At 34.4% G+C, this 17,976-nt stretch overlaps 1 protein-coding gene and 1 long non-coding RNA gene across 2 annotated transcripts; one reads left to right on the forward strand and one right to left on the reverse strand.

The window, feature by feature from the left end:
• Nucleotides 1-86: 86 nt before the first annotated feature.
• LOC125668491 (uncharacterized) lies at nucleotides 87-7,134 on the forward strand. The gene is made up of 3 exons (XR_007367637.2): nucleotides 87-221; nucleotides 5,163-5,276; nucleotides 6,370-7,134. It is a non-coding gene; the product is annotated as an uncharacterized LOC125668491 (long non-coding RNA).
• On the reverse strand, nucleotides 6,679-13,961 carry LOC125668489 (reticulocalbin-2-like). The gene is made up of 6 exons (XM_048902702.2): nucleotides 13,697-13,961; nucleotides 12,176-12,347; nucleotides 11,528-11,675; nucleotides 9,871-10,033; nucleotides 8,459-8,654; nucleotides 6,679-7,893 (listed from the first exon to the last, which is right to left on the reverse strand). The coding sequence occupies exons 2-6, from the start codon at nucleotides 12,342-12,344 to the stop codon at nucleotides 7,604-7,606; spliced, it is 966 nt and encodes a 321-aa protein (XP_048758659.1). The 5' UTR covers nucleotides 12,345-12,347; nucleotides 13,697-13,961; the 3' UTR covers nucleotides 6,679-7,603.
• Between the last annotated feature and the right edge of the window lie 4,015 nt (nucleotides 13,962-17,976).

The raw sequence follows: 17,976 nt of genomic DNA on the forward strand, positions 1-17,976 counted from the left end.
AATACTAATTTTTATTCTTTTTACAAATTCTATACATATTTGAATGTTGTAGATATGTATTCATAAATTTAGATTAGTGATCGAAATATTTATGAGCGATTTAATTTCGCAAGTGCGGGTGTTTCAAAATGTTACCAAAGTGCCCCAAACAAAAGTTAAAAGTTTCTTTGAAGAAGAAAACGAAGCGATCACACATTAAACCCACCAAAGTTGATGTTTTGGTAAGAATAGAGGGGTCGGGGGCGTCGGTAGGCATAAGCCTAGATAATAGATTATTTTATCTTTCTTTACAGCAGAGCTCCAGATCGCAGGTGCTGAACCTTATTATAAGGCTTATACATATTTTGCATTAGGATACACGGTGGTAATACATTAAGTATTATCATGTTCAAACTGTTTCATGTATGAACATTGCTCATACTAATTGTGCATATTTTGCTCTTTTTTGTTCTTTTATTTTTATTATCATTTTTTTAAACATTGCACATTGAAATGTTAACAATGCTATATGCCCTAATTTGGAAAAATAAATCATATCATATGTAAAAAATATTATTTACATATGTATAAGGTTAGATGTGTATTCATATTATGACCCAAGCACCTGTGCTCAAGATAATTTTTTACCACAAGGAGTATTTACCCCCTGATTTTCAAATCAATGAGTATTTTGCTTTTCAGAAAACGTCAAAAGTGTATTTTGTGATTTACTGATTATCATTGGTGTTTTACCACTAATGCAGAATAGGATCGTAATCAGGTGACTGAGTGTCTGACATTAAATTTCAATACATCAAAGATAAATTTAAAAATCCCAATGACAATGAAGAGTTTTATTAATAAAAAGAACTACATAGGATTTCCCCCCGTAAATATGCAAGTATCAAATAAATGCGTGACTCCCATTCTCGCAAATGCTTTTAGATACTTATAGAGGGTAACGGGTGGTTTTGTCTCGATTACCTATTCGCCCTAAGTGGTCTCGTCCCTATTTCAGTGCAGGTAACATTAGGTTGAAGATTGGGTTATAGTTGAGTGGTTTCGCCCCTATTTACCTGTGCAGAATTTAGTTACAATAGCTAAGTACTAATAGGTGCATGTCAAATCATGGAACTTGTAAAATATAGATTTTTTTTCTAGATTAAAGTAATCTAAGTTTTTGTATGCGTTCTTTACAATGTTATCAGTGTTGTTGGATGACCCTAGTTTGTAGTTTTCACTGCAGCTATCACAAATCGTTCACTATTGTTTGATATAAAGCTATAAAATTCATATGAATTTAAATGAACAAATTCAACTAAAATTCACATTAAAATATTAGAAAGTGAAGTGATGACTTTTATGATACATATCTTAAATTATTTCTACATTTCTTGTGAATACATGTATTTCATAATATCATAATGATATTAAACTCTTACAGTTTCAATTATATATATATAAATTGTTATTTAATTTTTTTTTTCTATGCGAAATTTTCCTCGTAAATAGTCATATAATTGAGCTTATGTGATAACTAAGAATAGTTAAATTCTTCATTTTGTGATTTATATAACTATCTAAGATTGGATAAAATCACACAATAGACACACTAATTTTATTTACATAATGCTAATTCTGTTTCACATGATAAATTTTACTTACTGAATTTCCAAAATGAATGCAACTTACAATGGCAAAAATTGTTGTTATAATGATAAAAATGAACATATACCTTGGACGTCGGTAAATTAATACATGTATATAACATTCATTAATGTCAATTAAATTGTAAATCGTCCCGACCACTTTTGCCGTACTCAATCGGAGCGAAACCACTCGGGACGAATCCACTTAGAGCGAACAGGTAAAGGTGTGAATCCACTCGGTGCGAATAGGTAATCGGGATGAAACCACCCGCATTCCTTATTGAGACAATGCTGCTGGAGCGGCCTTTCAGTAAAAGTTTAACGGAAGAAATATTGTTTATCTGGTGACATTTTCTGTGCCATGTTTTTAGCAGCAATCATATTATTTGTCTACGATTGATGATACAAGTCAAAGGTGATAAAGCATCTCGGTTACAGATGAGGTGTTGTGGTATCAGATGTACCGGGCTGCTCTACGCTGAATCATTTCAATCTTTTGAATGTTTGACTTTTGGTGAGGATTCCAGGCCGCACTGGCATACTCCACTGTTGGTCGTACTAATGATTTATAGACTCTCTCTTTGATGTTAGAGTTGCTGATATCGATGTTTCTTTTGAGAAAGCCAATGGTGCTGTTTGCTTTAGCACAGATGTTATTTATGTGCTGGGTCTATTTCCAAGTCTGACGAGATTGTAACACTGATGGAATATGCTCCAACTGGTGGCCGTGTAAAATGTAGTTCTTCTTGATGATTTTTGGTGATGGCAAGCACATTACATTTTTCTGGATGAAACCGCATGAGCCATTTATTTCCCAGATTGCTAGTTGGTTCAGGTCGTCCTGGAGCTTATCTGCATTTGAAGTGATAGTCATGTATGCCAAGGTATCATCAACAAAGAGTCGTACGGTCGATGAAGGGCCTTCTGGCATGTTGTTTATGTAAAATAGGAAGAGACTTGGTCCTAGGACTGAACCTTGTGGCACACCAGAGTCCACTGAGACCTCTTCAGATGATTCCCCCTCCACAACTAGACTTCGCTTGCGGTTTGTAAGGAAGCTTTGGTTCCACTGGTTTGTCTTCCCTTTTATTCCATAATGGTTAAGCTTATTGTTTAGAAGACTGTGGCTCACTTTACCACATGCTTTGGAGAAGTCCATAATAAGGAAGTCAGTCTGTTTTCCCTTGTGGATGTTGATTGAGATGTTGTCAATAAACTCTATGAGTTGAGTTTCACATGAGAGGCCTCTACGGAATCCATGCTGGAGTGAGTACATGATGTTATTGTCATCAGCATGGTTCACAATGTGACTAGTCACGATGTGCTCCATGATCTTGCTACAGATGCACGTCAATGACACTGGCCTGTAATTTACTGCCTCATATTTCCCTCTCTTATATATAGGGCAGATGTTGACTGTTTTCCATAAGATGGGTGCCTCACTTATTTGGTAAGAGCAATTGAAAATCACGGTAAGGATTGGTGCCACAACATCTGCTAGCCGTTAACTGTTATGTTTAGGTCTTTGATCTTGGGATATCCACCCTTCATGTTGCATCGCTTAGAAAACTCCTCAACTGTGATGTCCACTCTTTCCGAGAAGGCTTCCTGAAACTGCTCGTTGAGAATATTTGCCTTCTCTACTGATTCCTGGTGAAGAAGGCCGTCCTTTTTTAAAGGTGGTATACTATTACCGTCTGACTTCCTATATTTGATGAAAGTCCAGAATTGTTTATTTTTGTTTTAGTTCGCATCATCTGGTTCTGGTGTTATCATGTTGTGTATATACATCATCTGGTTCTGGTGTTATCATGTTGTGTATATACTTCATCTGGTTCTGGTGTTCTCATGTTGTGTATATACATCATCTGGTTCTGGTGTTATCATGTTGTATATATATACTTCATCTGGTTCTGGTGTTCTCATGTTGTGTATATATACTTCATCTGGTTCTGGTGTTCTCATGTTGTGTATATACTTCATCTGGTTCTGGTGTTATCATGTTGTGTATATACATCATCTGGTTCTGGTGTTATCATGTTGTGTATATACATCATCTGGTTCTGGTGTTATCATGTTGTGTATATACATCATCTGGTTCTGGTGTTCTCATGTTGTATATATATACTTCATCTGGTTCTGGTGTTCTCATGTTGTGTATATATACTTCATCTGGTTCTGGTGTTATCATGTTGTATATATATACTTCATCTGGTTCTGGTGTTATCTTGTTGTATATATACTTCATCTGGTTCTGGTGTTATCATGTTGTGTATATACTTCATCTGGTTCTGGTGTTCTCATGTTGTGTATATACATCATCTGGTTCTGGTGTTCTCATGTTGTGTATATACATCGTCTGGTTCTGGTGTTATCATGTTGTGTATATACTTCATCTGGTTCTGGTGTTCTCATGTTGTGTATATACTTCATCTGGTTCTGGTGTTTTCATGTTGTGTATATACTTCATCTGGTTCTGGTGTTATCATGTTGTGTATATACTTCATCTGGTTCTGGTGTTCTCATGTTGTGTATATACTTCATCTGGTTCTGGTGTTCTCATGTTGTGTATATACTTCATCTGGTTCTGGTGTTTTCATGTTGTGTATATACTTCCAATATGAGTGTCGTATCTCCTGCTGTGTTTTTCATTTTAGTTCCTTGTAGGTAGTAACATCCTTTATATTTCCTGACTTTTTCTTTCTCTTATAATATGTTTTCCTTTTTCTTATCAATCTATGGACATCTCGTGTAATCCATGGTTTACTATCCTTATTCCTGACTAGCTTTGATGGTATATGCTGCCTGATACTTCCTTCCAGTGCCTGTTGAAAATGATGGTTGTTGGTTGGAAGTGCACTGTCCCTCATGGATTCAATGACAGATAACACTTCTTTCATATCTTTCCTGGTCTCGTTCCAGTTTGTCTTTTACTTATAACGATATTTTACGAGGTCGTTGTATTCTAGCTGGTATTACATCTAATTCTACAAATACTACATTATGATCTGAAATACCAGGCATGGTCTCTACCCCGTTGACAGTGGATGGATGGTTTGCCACTAAGTGGAGTGCGTTTGTATACCTCTTGTTGAAGTGACGACCATCTGAGATAGTCCAAGATCTTCAAGAGTCTCTATGAATTTATTGTGTATCCTCACATACCGAGTTCCACTTTAAATACTTTTTGTTTCCCAATTTATTCCAGGCAGATTGAAGTCCCCTGCTGATATAATAACTGCGTTGTTTACCCTGCATGTATGTATGCTATAGTTGGCATATATGGGTGTGTCTATGTAGATACATACATGTCAAAGAGGCTAGAAGTGACCGGTTACTCTATCCAATAGTTCTCAGTCATGATTTTTTTGGGTCCAATAACTTGTATTTTTGTTCTGTTAACAGATTTGTTTGCGCCCAATAACTTGTATTTTTGTTCTGTTAATAGATTTGTTTGCGCCCAAAAACTTGTATTTTTGTTCTGTTAACAGATTTGTTTGCACCCAATAACTTGTATTTTTGTTCTGTTAACAGATTTGGCTAGGATATATATCCATGATGCAGAAGTTGTCCACAGCAGCCCAACTACAGGCCAGAGAAGAAAAACAGAATTCATTAAACAGTTATCATATCAGAACAGTAGCCAATGTAAGCTTATAGTACTTCAAAACATTTACATATCATAACAGTAGCCAATGTAAGCTTAGTACTTCTAAACATTTACATATCAGAACAGTAGCCAATGTAAGCTTAGTACTTCAAAACATTTACATTTTCTAAATTTGTTTGATCAAAATGTATTTGTTAGTGTAGGGCAAAGAAGTAGGTACAGTTTCTACTGTCATCTGGCCCAGAAAATAGATGATTTCAGTAGGGGTCCCAAAATCTGGCATTCAAATAAGGAATATATAAGCAAATCAAAACTAGGTTTAATTTGATCCGAAATTGATTTGTGTAGTGTGACAGGAGCGTGAAGTTGGCTTAAAATTGCCAAAAATGCCAAATTCAATGAAAAATTTAATAAATTCAGGGTGTTTTCCTTTCAGAAAACATACAGCCCATGTGTCGAGCAAATTCATATTCAAATACATTTTTCGTCTTCTCTTAATACACAATATATATTAATCGCATTTTGTTCGACGGATGGGCACTTTTCCTAAGCAATAATCTGGATTAAATTTAACAGTTATCAAACTCTTTTTAAAAAAATGGCGGGAAAAACTCTTATTCGTGATGTAATATGGCTATGAAATTAGAAATAACTTTGATTTAAGTTGAGATAGTATACTTGGCATGTATTGAACTTATTCAAAACACATATCAAGCTTGATTCAAGACACCTTTAAATCAGTGAATTTTTTTGGGCCTTTTTATGTACACAATTGTATCTTGTTCTTTTTAGCGAAACCAAGCATATATACATGTAGTACCATTTGAAATAGAATTTCACAATGGAAAAGTATATTTTACTGCCATTCACAGGCATACACACACACAATACATGTGTATGACACCGAGTATACCAACATTGTATACTAATCATTTTATAGAAGTCATAAAATTCTGCAAGGCATCCAAGTTTTAAATGTACTACATATATCTGTAAACAAAATTGTGCTTTATCATCACAACATCTTCAACAGAATAATAGGCAGAATAATAGACACTGTATATTTTGTTGAATGTTGCAATTACAATAGAATATGTTGTCTGAGAGCATTTTGAATTTTTCCTTCAACAGCAGGTCTTAAAGTCATGCAAGGCCTAAATTATAAAAGATGAAGACGTGGTGGTCACCAAAAGATGCCCAGATGTTGAGATACTTAAGCGAGTTCAATCTCCAGTCTGAGATAGGACACTGCCAGCAACCCAACACAATATTTGACTTTTCACTGGCTGTTTTGGACTAAATGCTCTATTGTCATTCTACACGAACTTAATAATAGCAACACAACAGTTCTTCTTATAAACCAGACTCGGATTGCTCGACATCTATTATCCATACTGAGTCATTAAAAAGACAACTGTGACTTATAAAAGATAAAATTGGTGATATTTAAAGTTAGTTTTTTATTTTTGAAATAACATTTTATCAGTATGAATTGACAGTGAATTTATAGACGTGTTTACATATGATTAGAGTTCACTCACTTCACAACAACTGTACAACCAAAACTTCAATGTACATAAATTACTGTAAATAAATCTTAAAGTTATCAGTATCATCTCAATTTATGTGAAAAGAGGGGAGTGAAACATGCAATGTTATATTAGATGTAAAAACATTGTACTATTTCTTATGTGTTCTAAAGGTTGGCTACACTACTATTTCACTACAACCTTCTACAAATTGTGAAGAAATTCAAGAATGCTTATCAAAAACTTATTGGTCAAGACTGAAGATAAAAACAGGACATCCTTTACAATGTATACTAGGTAAGGTAATTCCTTATCACCATGAAATATATACATGTACATGTACTTGTTTTAAACACAAACTCACACCTTGCATAATCAGTCACTGGTCTTTGTGAATTTATACATGCACACAGAATGGAATGTTAATTATAATGATGATAAAATATAATCTAATCATTCAGCTTTAAATATTCCTGTCAAATCAAAATGGCTAGATCAGGCAATGTATATGCACTGATGTCAGTAATGTAACTGAAAATTTTCGAAAAAGTCACCTAATCTTGAATTCAAATACAATTACTAAGGGTATATGTTGCTTATTTCTTCCTAGACATTCCACCAGCCAGTACTTGCTTCAGTGGATGAGCTTTTATCTACTGCATGTTATGTACATACAATGACAGAACAAAACTACAACTATAATGTACAAATGTATCTTTTACTTTGCATGTTTATGTAAAATATTACTTACAAAAATACTGATAAAGCATGTAAATGAAAAACTTTGTAGCAATATTTATAAAATTAAAAGAGATAAATATATTCAGTATTGTTCATTATAGTTCATCTTTGGGAAGAAATTCACCGTAATTGGTTGCTTGACTTCCCACAAAGTCCTCATGATTGCTGACAATCTCTTCGATGGACAGTTTGCCATCTTTGCCGTTTTCACCTGCCATGTCAGACCGCTGTATTAAATGTTCAGCCTCTTCCACAGCTGCCTCATTGTTGTCGGGCAACACCCAGTCCTTGATTTCTTTCTTGTCGAGGACACCGTCCTTGTTCCTGTCAAAATCGCCAAATCTTTCCTCCTCCACCAACACCAGCTCCTTGTCATTTTTATCAGCTGTAAGTATATACACACAGTTAAACATCTTCATGTACGAGTAAAAGCATGAAAATACAAGTATTCCTTCATCAAATAAGGCTGAATTTTTTACTGTTACATTTTATGATTTAAAATGAAGATCACATGAAATGAAAATTACACTGTTCGTTTTATTCATTAAATAGAATTAACTTCACACAGCACTGGTAGATACAAAATTTCTCAATATTTTGAGATGGAGGGTTTTAGGTGTTCCTTTCCTGATCATTTTGATTACAATTTTTTATCTGCCGCTAGGTGGCGTCCATTTTGATTACAAATTTTCATCTGCTGCTGAGTGGTGTCCAATGCATACAAATGAATGAGCTCCAAGTCAACCTATCATAGACTGGAGACCTGGAAGCCTCCATCTAAAAATTGCAGTATTCAATTTATTCCATATACATCATTCAACAATCAAATTAAAATCGGATCTTCTCTAACCATTACACTGGAGTAATGGTAAGAGATGATCTGATTTTAATTAGTTTGAATCATGCAATTGATTTAAATAAACAAATGGCTATTTTCCTGTAAAACCCACTATCTGCAAGAAATTCCTCCTTAGTAATTGTCCCATCCCCATTTTTGTCATGATCCATAAGAACTCTCTCCATTTCCACATCATGCATGTGAGGAAAGTCGGCGGGGTACAGAAACGCCACATGTTCCTTCTTAGTCAGGGCACCATCTTTATCCACATCAGCCGCATCAAATTTCTTCTTGTCCTCTTCAAGAACCTGCACCATGAGAAATACATGATTGTATACAAGAGATTCAAAAACCACCACAGCAGTCAATCTGAAACTACAAACCAAAACTTGAGCAATTTTCAGGAAATTCATATTGTAATTCAAACATTATTGTAATTGTGTGACTGTAATGAAAAAAATACTATTACTGGAATATGTTATGTTGTATAAGGAAACTGATTTTTAGAAATGAATCATAATAGGTGTAAAGAGTTAACCTGATGCATTGAGATTGATAGGGATAGTGAAAAAAAGGCATTCAAAACTAATATCACTTTTGCAATGCCTCACCCGTCCCTGTCATAACACGAGTACGTGTACAATTGTATATGTATAAAAACCACCACCTTAACATATTTAATAAATCTCTAAGTGTAATTAAAAAAAGTGAATTTCTATAAAATGAAATTGAAAAATTTTCCTTCACCCTGATGTAAAAAAAAAAAAGAAGAGTAAAATATATCATTTACCTTAGTTTTCTGCCAGTTAGAATTGAATAAAACACAATTCATTTGTTACATGAATTTGTTGAACCTTTCTTATTATCTAAATCTCTCCACTGACACCATCTGATGTAATTGTTCATTCAACCGTTTCCCCCTGATTATTTGGATGTACATCCATGCACCCAGTGTTTTGTATATTCAGTATATCTATCGTGTAATTAGTAATGATATTGTAAACTTCCAATGAAAATACAACAATTCATCAAATGTTGTCTGCAGTGCAATGAGACAGATGCTAAATTTGTCAATATTGATCAAAAGGTACATGTATGAGATAAGATGGAATTTAATATAAAATTAAATGTTATTGCAAGTATTTTTGTGTCCTTCAAAAACATTGTTGGAAAACGTAGAGAATTTCAATTCAGATTTATGCGACAGAATATGAAAGAGAACACCTATTGAGAATGACTTAAAATGACATATTGTATAGCAGTTTTTTTAACGCAGGGTGTCTGGGTTATTTTAGCAGTTAGACAGATTTCAACAAAAATTTCACTAGCCAAATTTGCGATTCAATCAGTATTTGCAAGAGAGGTAACTCTTCATTTGCTGCCAAAATTTATTCCGCTAAAATTACATGTACATATTACTTTTGAGCCAGCAAATAGCCTTTTAGACATGCAGGAAAAACCTGCTATACAGTATATTTGTAATCAAACTGACATACTGTTATCTCTGTTTCCTTAATTACTGACCTTTGTGAACTCATCAACTGCTTCCTGTTCATTGGAGTACTCCTTATAGTCATTGATGTTGAAGCCATGGTGACGACTAAGATACTCCCGCCATGTGACTTTATTGTCATTGTTCTCGTCACATTCTTCAAATTGTTCCATGGAGTCCTCCATATCCAACTTACTACATAAATAGAAACAGTGGGAACTTAATCTCTATAGATAGAAACAGTAGCATTTAATCTCTATAAATAGAAACAGTAACTTAATTTAGTGCGCTAATCAACTACCATCTGTAACTCTCTCAAATTATATGAAGATATCAATTTCCAAATAATTAGAAATATATCTAATTGAGTCATAGATACCTAGAGTAGGGAATATCTCAATTCAAAATGTTGAAGATCTTAAAATATTGGGAGGTAATTCTAATTCATATGTTCCCATATACATGTATATCAACTTGCAGATTTTGATGTCGACTTGTCAGATTTCTATGTTGACTTGTCAGGATCTGACAAGTTGACAGCATTATATAATGGCGGCAGAGATGCCAATTTAACATTTGATGACAAGAAAGAGCAGATGAAACCCTGATGGGGGGTTCAGAGGCTGGGCTTTGCCCTAGCTCCTGAAGCTGGAGAAAAATAGCAAATTAAGGCCTTAAAACTGAGTAAAATTTTAGTACATGTATATATATTACTAATTAATCAAAATTATTTAAAGTAATTTAAAGAATTTCATTTTAGTTTCAATCAATCAGTTTAATGTAACATGTTGTATATTCACTAGCTGACTTGCCCTAAACTGTTATTAAGATTTAAACAGTACATCTTGATTAATAATATTCTAGAACTAGTTAAATTATATACATGTATATTAGTGATACATGTACATATATCTTTCAATTAAAGATTATTTCTAATAATCGATTATGTTTGATTATTTCTTATAATTGATTATGTTTGATTATGCGTAACATTATAAATTGACTACATAAACCCCAGTTTTCATTATCTAAAACAGAAAACAATGCTAGATAAAGTGCCATATGTTGTAATAATGAATTAAAGACTTGTAGGATTTGACAGTAACACTAGCCTTGTAGCCTGTGGCAAAAAAAAAAATATGATAGGATAAGAAGTGAAGCCATATTTTTAAATGCAATTTATCAAGTATCAATTAAACAGACTATAATTCACACATAGAATGGTCTCACATTACAAAATTGGTTTCCGTATTTTTAACATTTCCTGAATTACAAATGAAAATTTCCTTGACTCTTCAGCAGGGGGGCCTTTGCCCACCTCCGCGAATTTCTCCATCATCACTTTGTAACTCAACTGGGTTTCGAACTTCAGCAGTGGGGCCAGTTATACAGAGTATATTATTTACCTCATTAACCCTTACAGATAAATCCTGATACATAATGATCGATGTTAAAACTGGCTGTGAGATAATTACAACATAATAATCACATATAATACTAGTATTTCGTAATGATGTAAGCTAATATCTATATTAATGTCGTTGATCATGGTCTTTCAATCATTTCTAATAAATGATTACATTATAATAAAAAATTCTGATTTTCCATCACAAGAGTCTAGATATTTTATCAATACACAATTTGTTCCTTAGATTCTATATAAAGAGTAAAAATATATAGATTTGATACCGAAATGAGTTCATGATCCAGTCAATGAGCTCCTGTCTGGATACAAATCCGTCCTTATCCGAGTCCATTTCTACGGCCAGCACCTTCAATCTACGCTTGGCTTCCTCTGGCTCCATCTCATCAAATTCCTTCTCAAGCTGCCTGTCACCTTCAGAAAAGTATAGAAATATACAATATCTGATATTAATTGAGAAGCAGATAAACGAACTAGGGAACATGTAGTCAGGGTTAATTAAGTTACAGATACTTTTTTATTCCTAAGATCAGTGGGCATGCATGTCAATTTTGGCCTGTCTTTTAGGACCATTAACCTTGGTTATAACTTTATAAACAGTACAAGATAGAAACTTCCTATCAACATTACAGGGAGTATGCCCATTTTGGGTCCGAACTCGATCTGTAATACCATAAATATATACATGTGTATATCTATATTTATGGTATCACAGAGTTTGGGCCCACAATGTACATTGAATAATTCTTTCAACAAAACAAAATTAGCTGTCTATCAAATCCCCTTAGCTATTACTGTGATTGACTGTGTAAAGGGTTAAAAAAATAATTGATTTAATGAGTGATTGATATCATATTGCTGTAATGTTTTTGTCTAATTTTCCATAATTAATTTTGATCACGGACTTTATGTACCTAGGATAGCCTCGTGATCGTAGTGGGAGTCGTGTTCTCCATCGTGGTAGTGCTCTTTGTGGATGGGGTTGTGCTGATCTTTGCCATGTCCTCCATGTGCCACATCTTCCTGAGTACACAGCACTGTGTGCACTGTACACATGAAAGCCCAGATAAACAACAGTCTCATAGCCTGTAACAAAATGTTTAAAAATAATGTACACATCTCTAAATTTGATATTGGGCATTTTCACATTTCCCAAACGAAATCTGTCGTCACTTAGTTTTAAACTGTAATTTGTGAAGGCAATGATTGATAAGTCATTTTCTCTCATATCATGATCATGGATCTATCCCACAGGCACATGTTTCTGTAAATAACTTACGACCTCTGTATTAGTATACAGAGGTCATAAGTCATTTACAGAAACAAGTGCCTGTGATCTATCCCTCAGCAAAACTATGATAAATGATATATTTAAATTGAAGAAGATATCATATCTACACAATTGATTCAAATACAGAACAATAATCAGAATACATTGATCAATTGAAAAAATACCCTAAATCAATTCCCGTGAATCAACAATTCTCAATCCTCATGCCTCTACATGGCCACGCACTGTATAGCTTTTACATTTTATCCACACACACCTGTTACATCTTGCATTACTGATACAATGTATATTATTGACTAATGCTTTTTCCCCCCAGTTTCTTGTGTTTCAAATCCCCCATGCACACCTGTTGACTTCATGTAACCAATGGCAAATGTATTACTCTGTAACTAAAAATGCTTATCACAGTCAGCTTGCATTGCTATTTTAAGGATATGTATGGCATGTCCATAAAGTTCTATTATTTCATTTTAGTTTATAAAAACATAATTATCCACATCAGACACCATATATATTTCAAATAAGACCTTAATTCTTATACACTGAGGAAATCTCTCTCTTTGAAAACAATGATTAAAAAATGAAACTGTAACTTTAAAAAATTCAAATGCACTTATTAATCTACACATAGGATTAAATTTTATATCATGCATAATCTTTTAAGATATTTACTCTTTCAAAACAACATCTTTGAAATAGATTCATATGTTGGCTCAATGATTTGCCAGCTACATTTCATCACTTTATTAGTACAATATATTGTTTTAACTCCTTTCATTTTGTTTATATATATATATATATATATATATATAGATATAGATATATGTATATATAAAGACTGGGTCAACACAATGAAAACTTTTTACTGCAGTCAGTATATAAGTCAAAAGTTAATTAAACTTAATCAAACCAATAATAGATTGAATTTAACACAGGTTTTGAATATGGGAGAATAAGACGAAAGCAAAAAAGGGGGCGTGTCACAACCACTCCTGCCTAGAACAGAAAAACACGAGAAACACCAAAAGGTTTTTCTTCATACAAAATTTCTCTTTTCAAAATCTAAAAAAAGCCCACTAATATTAGTAAACTATAAAAATCGGTTTTAGACAGATGTAAATAAATCAATTTGATTTAAACATACTTATTCTTGACGATAAGTGCTTTAATTCGCCTTTCCTCTGTCGCAGACAGTTCCAATAGGTAAGCCGTGAGGGAGATACAGCGGTCAATGTAACTAACGAACTTCCAACGTGTTAATTCTAATTATAAAGGCCTCAATGAGTATCGTTAACACGTGGCCAAGGATGATTTGAGAGCCTGAGTACAAAGATCATTACAGTATATTGTTGTGGCTCAGCTGTGACCAAATCGACAGGTGAAGTTCCCGTCGTACCAGAACAAATTCGGATGTCAACTCTTTTTAGAGAGATATCTCTTAGAATTAAGAGATATTCTCATTTGAAAGAGATATCTCGATCTTTAAGATAAAAGATATCATTCTCTTTAATCTAAAGATATATCTTATTTTTCGAATAAATAGTAAAAGGGCTTCCTGACTTGGATAGAAGCTATGGAAAGGAAAGGACTGAGAGTGAATGCGAGCAAAACCAAGATCATGATCTGTGGTACGGGTCTTGACCTACTTCAGGACTCGGGCAGCTTCCCATGTATGAGGCGCCGTTTTAATATTTTGAAGTGTCTATTTTTTGATGTCAGAAATTCGAATTCTTGATATCAAATAACAACAGCCATTCTCTGATATCAATAATTTGATTATTTGATATAAAAAAAAATATGCTCCATGCCAGTGAGACCTGGGCACTGACCAAGCCAAATCCGCAATGACAAGGCCATGATAAGACAGGTCTGTAACATCAAGCCTGAAGATATGGCCACTGTAGGTTCAACTGAATTGCTGGGGCGGCTTGGCATCGACGACCTCGACCTCATCTTAAGGGAAAGGAGACTCCGCTGGTATGGCCACGTTATCAGATCCAGCAGTGCAGTCAAGTGCGCTCTAAACATACAAGTTCCTGGGAGACGTAGAATTGTTCGGCCAATGCTATCATGGAGAGAGCTGACGGAGAAAGATCGTAGAGAATGGAAGCTCTCTACTGCCGACCCTCAAGACCGGGGAAAAAAAAATGAAGATCTGAGGTGAGATTTGCCATGCGTGCAGCTAGCCAGATACCTGGAAGGGGGCCCACTAGTGTGGACAATACCCGTAATTCTGCACGGAAATAAAAAGGAACTGACAACAACAATATATATATATCTAATTCAAAGAGATATATCTCACTTTAAAGACATATCTCTTAAAGTTAAGAGATATCTCTTTAAGTTGAGGGATATCTTATTAAAGTAAATTACATCTCTTTGAATTAGAGAATTACATCTCTCAAAGTTGAAGACATCTTATTTTGCGAATGAATAGTAAAACAGCTTTCCATTCTTTTCTGTTTTAAGAGATATCTTTCATTCAAAATCTTAAAAAAGATATCTTTATAAGTAAAAAAAAAAAAGAAAAAGATATCTCTTTAACTTGAAGAAAGATCTCTTTATCTTAAAGAGATATCTCTTCTATCTCTTAAATTTAAAATTTTAAACAAAGAATCCAAGCTATTGTGGGGAGTTACACAAACGTCTGGATGATTGAATAAAACCAAAATGAATTTCCCTGTCATAGTCATCTTTCCAAGTTAAGGGTTTCTGACCAAGTGTCCGATTCGCTTTTTCTCATCTCCCGGAGAGTATAAGCGATGAACACTTGGCTAGCAAAGATGTTTCCCTCCACACAAGCATTGTAACAGGAAGGGAGAAAATGCAACGGACCAGACCAGGATTCGAACCAGGGTCCCCCAAATTTAATCTCTAGTCAGATGCTCTACCACCTGAGCTAACTGGCCACCGGCAATCGAACCCGACTGACCCTCCTTAAATATCTTCATATTTGAAGACAGCAATCCCAGATCTTTATCCCATACATGTGGTGTATATTGCGAGTGAAATAATGCATTAACTTATCACACACCCGTTTGATAAGTACGGAAGCGTATCAGTGCCACGTTTTTACTTTTTATTTTTTGTTTTTTTTTTTATATTTTACACTAGAATTTAAACTTTAATCTGTAAATTTTACAAAGTGTAAAATTTACAGATTTAAAGTGTAAATTTTACAGATTAAAGGGTAAATTTTACAGATTAAAGTGTAAAATAAAAAAAAAAATAAGTAAAAACTTGGCACTAATTAATGTTTATGCACTGTGCATATATCGATACATGAAATAAAGCGTATAACTTGTTATTCTGTATTAATTTATTTAGAATTTCTGTTATTACTTATAGCAAAATTAAAATGATATTGCCCCCACTGATATATAATCACTAAGCGCACGGTACTGGTGTCACTTTACGTTACACTTGTAACATCATAAACTGTGGCAAAGCAACGTCACATTTTAAACAAATTCATTATCTCCTAGCTGTAATATCATAACTAAAGCACATGCATGATTTAATGTTTAAAAATTCAAAATAAATCTTTGTACGTGTATAGTGTACATTCATAAAAATTATGAATTCTTAGAAATACTCCAAAGTATACGTACTGTATTTATTTCACCGTGCCTACAACAGCAGGCATGTCGTATGAAATAAGGGTACCCGTTTCGGTAGGTTTCGTTTTGCTTCGGTAGATTTCGTTTCCTTTCGATTTCGTTTCGCATTTTACAGGTAACCATCCCATGAAATAAGGCTTGCAATTCTTATGAATATGACCTCTGAGAAATTTGAACACAGTAAAAAAAAATCAGTTTTGGTTTTTTCTAGGATATATATAGACTTGCTCAAGTCTCTATGTTTAATAATCATTGCTCTCTTTAATACTTTTTATTAATGCCAAACACGGAAGGGGGGAGGGGGGGGGTTAAAAACTCCCGTACGTTTCTGTCATCGATCTACATCGATCACGCTCTAGTGGAGAAAAAACAACAACCAGCGCATAGAAAGTATATGTAGTTTTGCGCTTTATAAATGAATAATAATAATAACCACGGTGAGTTGAAGTGAGAGTTAAAAACTTCCAAATAATATTACATTTTAACGTTTTAATGTTCACTTTCATTTCTGAATAAACAGTAGAAAAGGTATAAAGAGTGTTATTTATACTCGTATGTTTTACTTGCGAATCGGTTAGTTTCAATATATATCATATTTAGTTTTGAGGGGGTGGTCTCGTGAAAACCGTGTGACTTTAGATTTTTTTGTCAGATGTTGAACTTTTGATCTAATGATATTGTTATTCATATGCGGAAATCTTGATTTGTATTCGATAATCTTGATATCTATATGCGGACGGAAATTTTGATTTATATGTGAGAAATCTTGATATTCATGTGCGAATTTATTTTATTTTACTCTACGAGAGAGAGAGAGAGAGAGAGAGAGAGAGAGAGAGAGGGGGGGGGGCTTCCTCTACTCTTCTGGAGTACCAACGCATGTGGGCGAAATATTCCAGGGGCAATCGCTCACACCCGCCAGAGATCACCTGGGTCCTAAATACAACAGTGAGGTTGTTCAACACGTCACTGATACTCTAACAAGATTTTGACATTCAATTCATTTAATATGTGACTTATGTATATATCTTTCATTCATTGGAAGGGGGGGGGGGTACATAAGATCTAACACGCTATATATATCCACCGTTCTGGTGCCTGTGCTCACATCCACCTCCTAGGGAATGCTACAGGCTGGTGTATGTTGGAAACTGTAGGAGGGTCCACAGTTTGCTCTGTACTTGATCTTTAAACCAGGTAGCACGCAGGAGACAGGTGAGATGCGCAGAGATCTCTTCCCCCTTAGAACGTGACCACCCGTTCAGGTCCAGGCACCTATGTCCACATAGGGCCCCCTGTGTTGCCCCTACGTTGGTAGTCAAACTGGCCGCCTCCCCAGTTCCCCACAAAAAATTGCACGCGACCCTTTCCGCCATATATGTAAATTTGCACCCTGTTCCTGATTACGATTAATAAATATTCAAATTTGTATCACTCTTGTTAATCCAGCTAGCTAAGCAGCCTATGGGGGATTACAGGGCAGCCACCCAAGCTTCGACATAGCTACTGGGTTTATTCAGCATATTAGGGCAAGGTCAACTATTCAATTCAGGCCAAATGTCTCACGGCTGGTAGTGCTGTATATTTATTAAAGTTTAATTTTAGCAGAGTAGCTCCTCTAGTTAAATTTAAGACATCCGAGGTCAGGTCATGGTCAATGAAGCTAATTCTTTTATCAATTTTTGAAATTATGCATTTCACCTACAATCAATAATGACTAAATCCATGCGTACATCTAGCATGTGTACATCAACATTATCAAATACGAATCAAATATTATGGAATATAAATCGAGATTTATATA

The sequence above is a fragment of the Ostrea edulis genome, chromosome 4 (genome assembly GCF_947568905.1).
Source record: "Ostrea edulis chromosome 4, xbOstEdul1.1, whole genome shotgun sequence".
NCBI lineage: Eukaryota > Metazoa > Mollusca > Bivalvia > Ostreida > Ostreidae > Ostrea > Ostrea edulis.

Excerpts from the sequence above, each read along its gene's own strand:
- LOC125668489 (XM_048902702.2), bottom strand. The coding sequence starts at position 12,344 with ATGAGACTGTTGTTTATCTGGGCTTTCATGTGTACAGTGCACACAGTG. Across the intron at positions 11,676-12,175 it reads CGATCACGAGGCTATCCTAG|GTGACAGGCAGCTTGAGAAG; the intron begins GTACATAAAGTC and ends ACTTTTCTGAAG. Across the intron at positions 7,894-8,458 it reads GGAGGAATTTCTTGCAGATA|CTGATAAAAATGACAAGGAG; the intron begins GTGGGTTTTACA and ends ATATACTTACAG.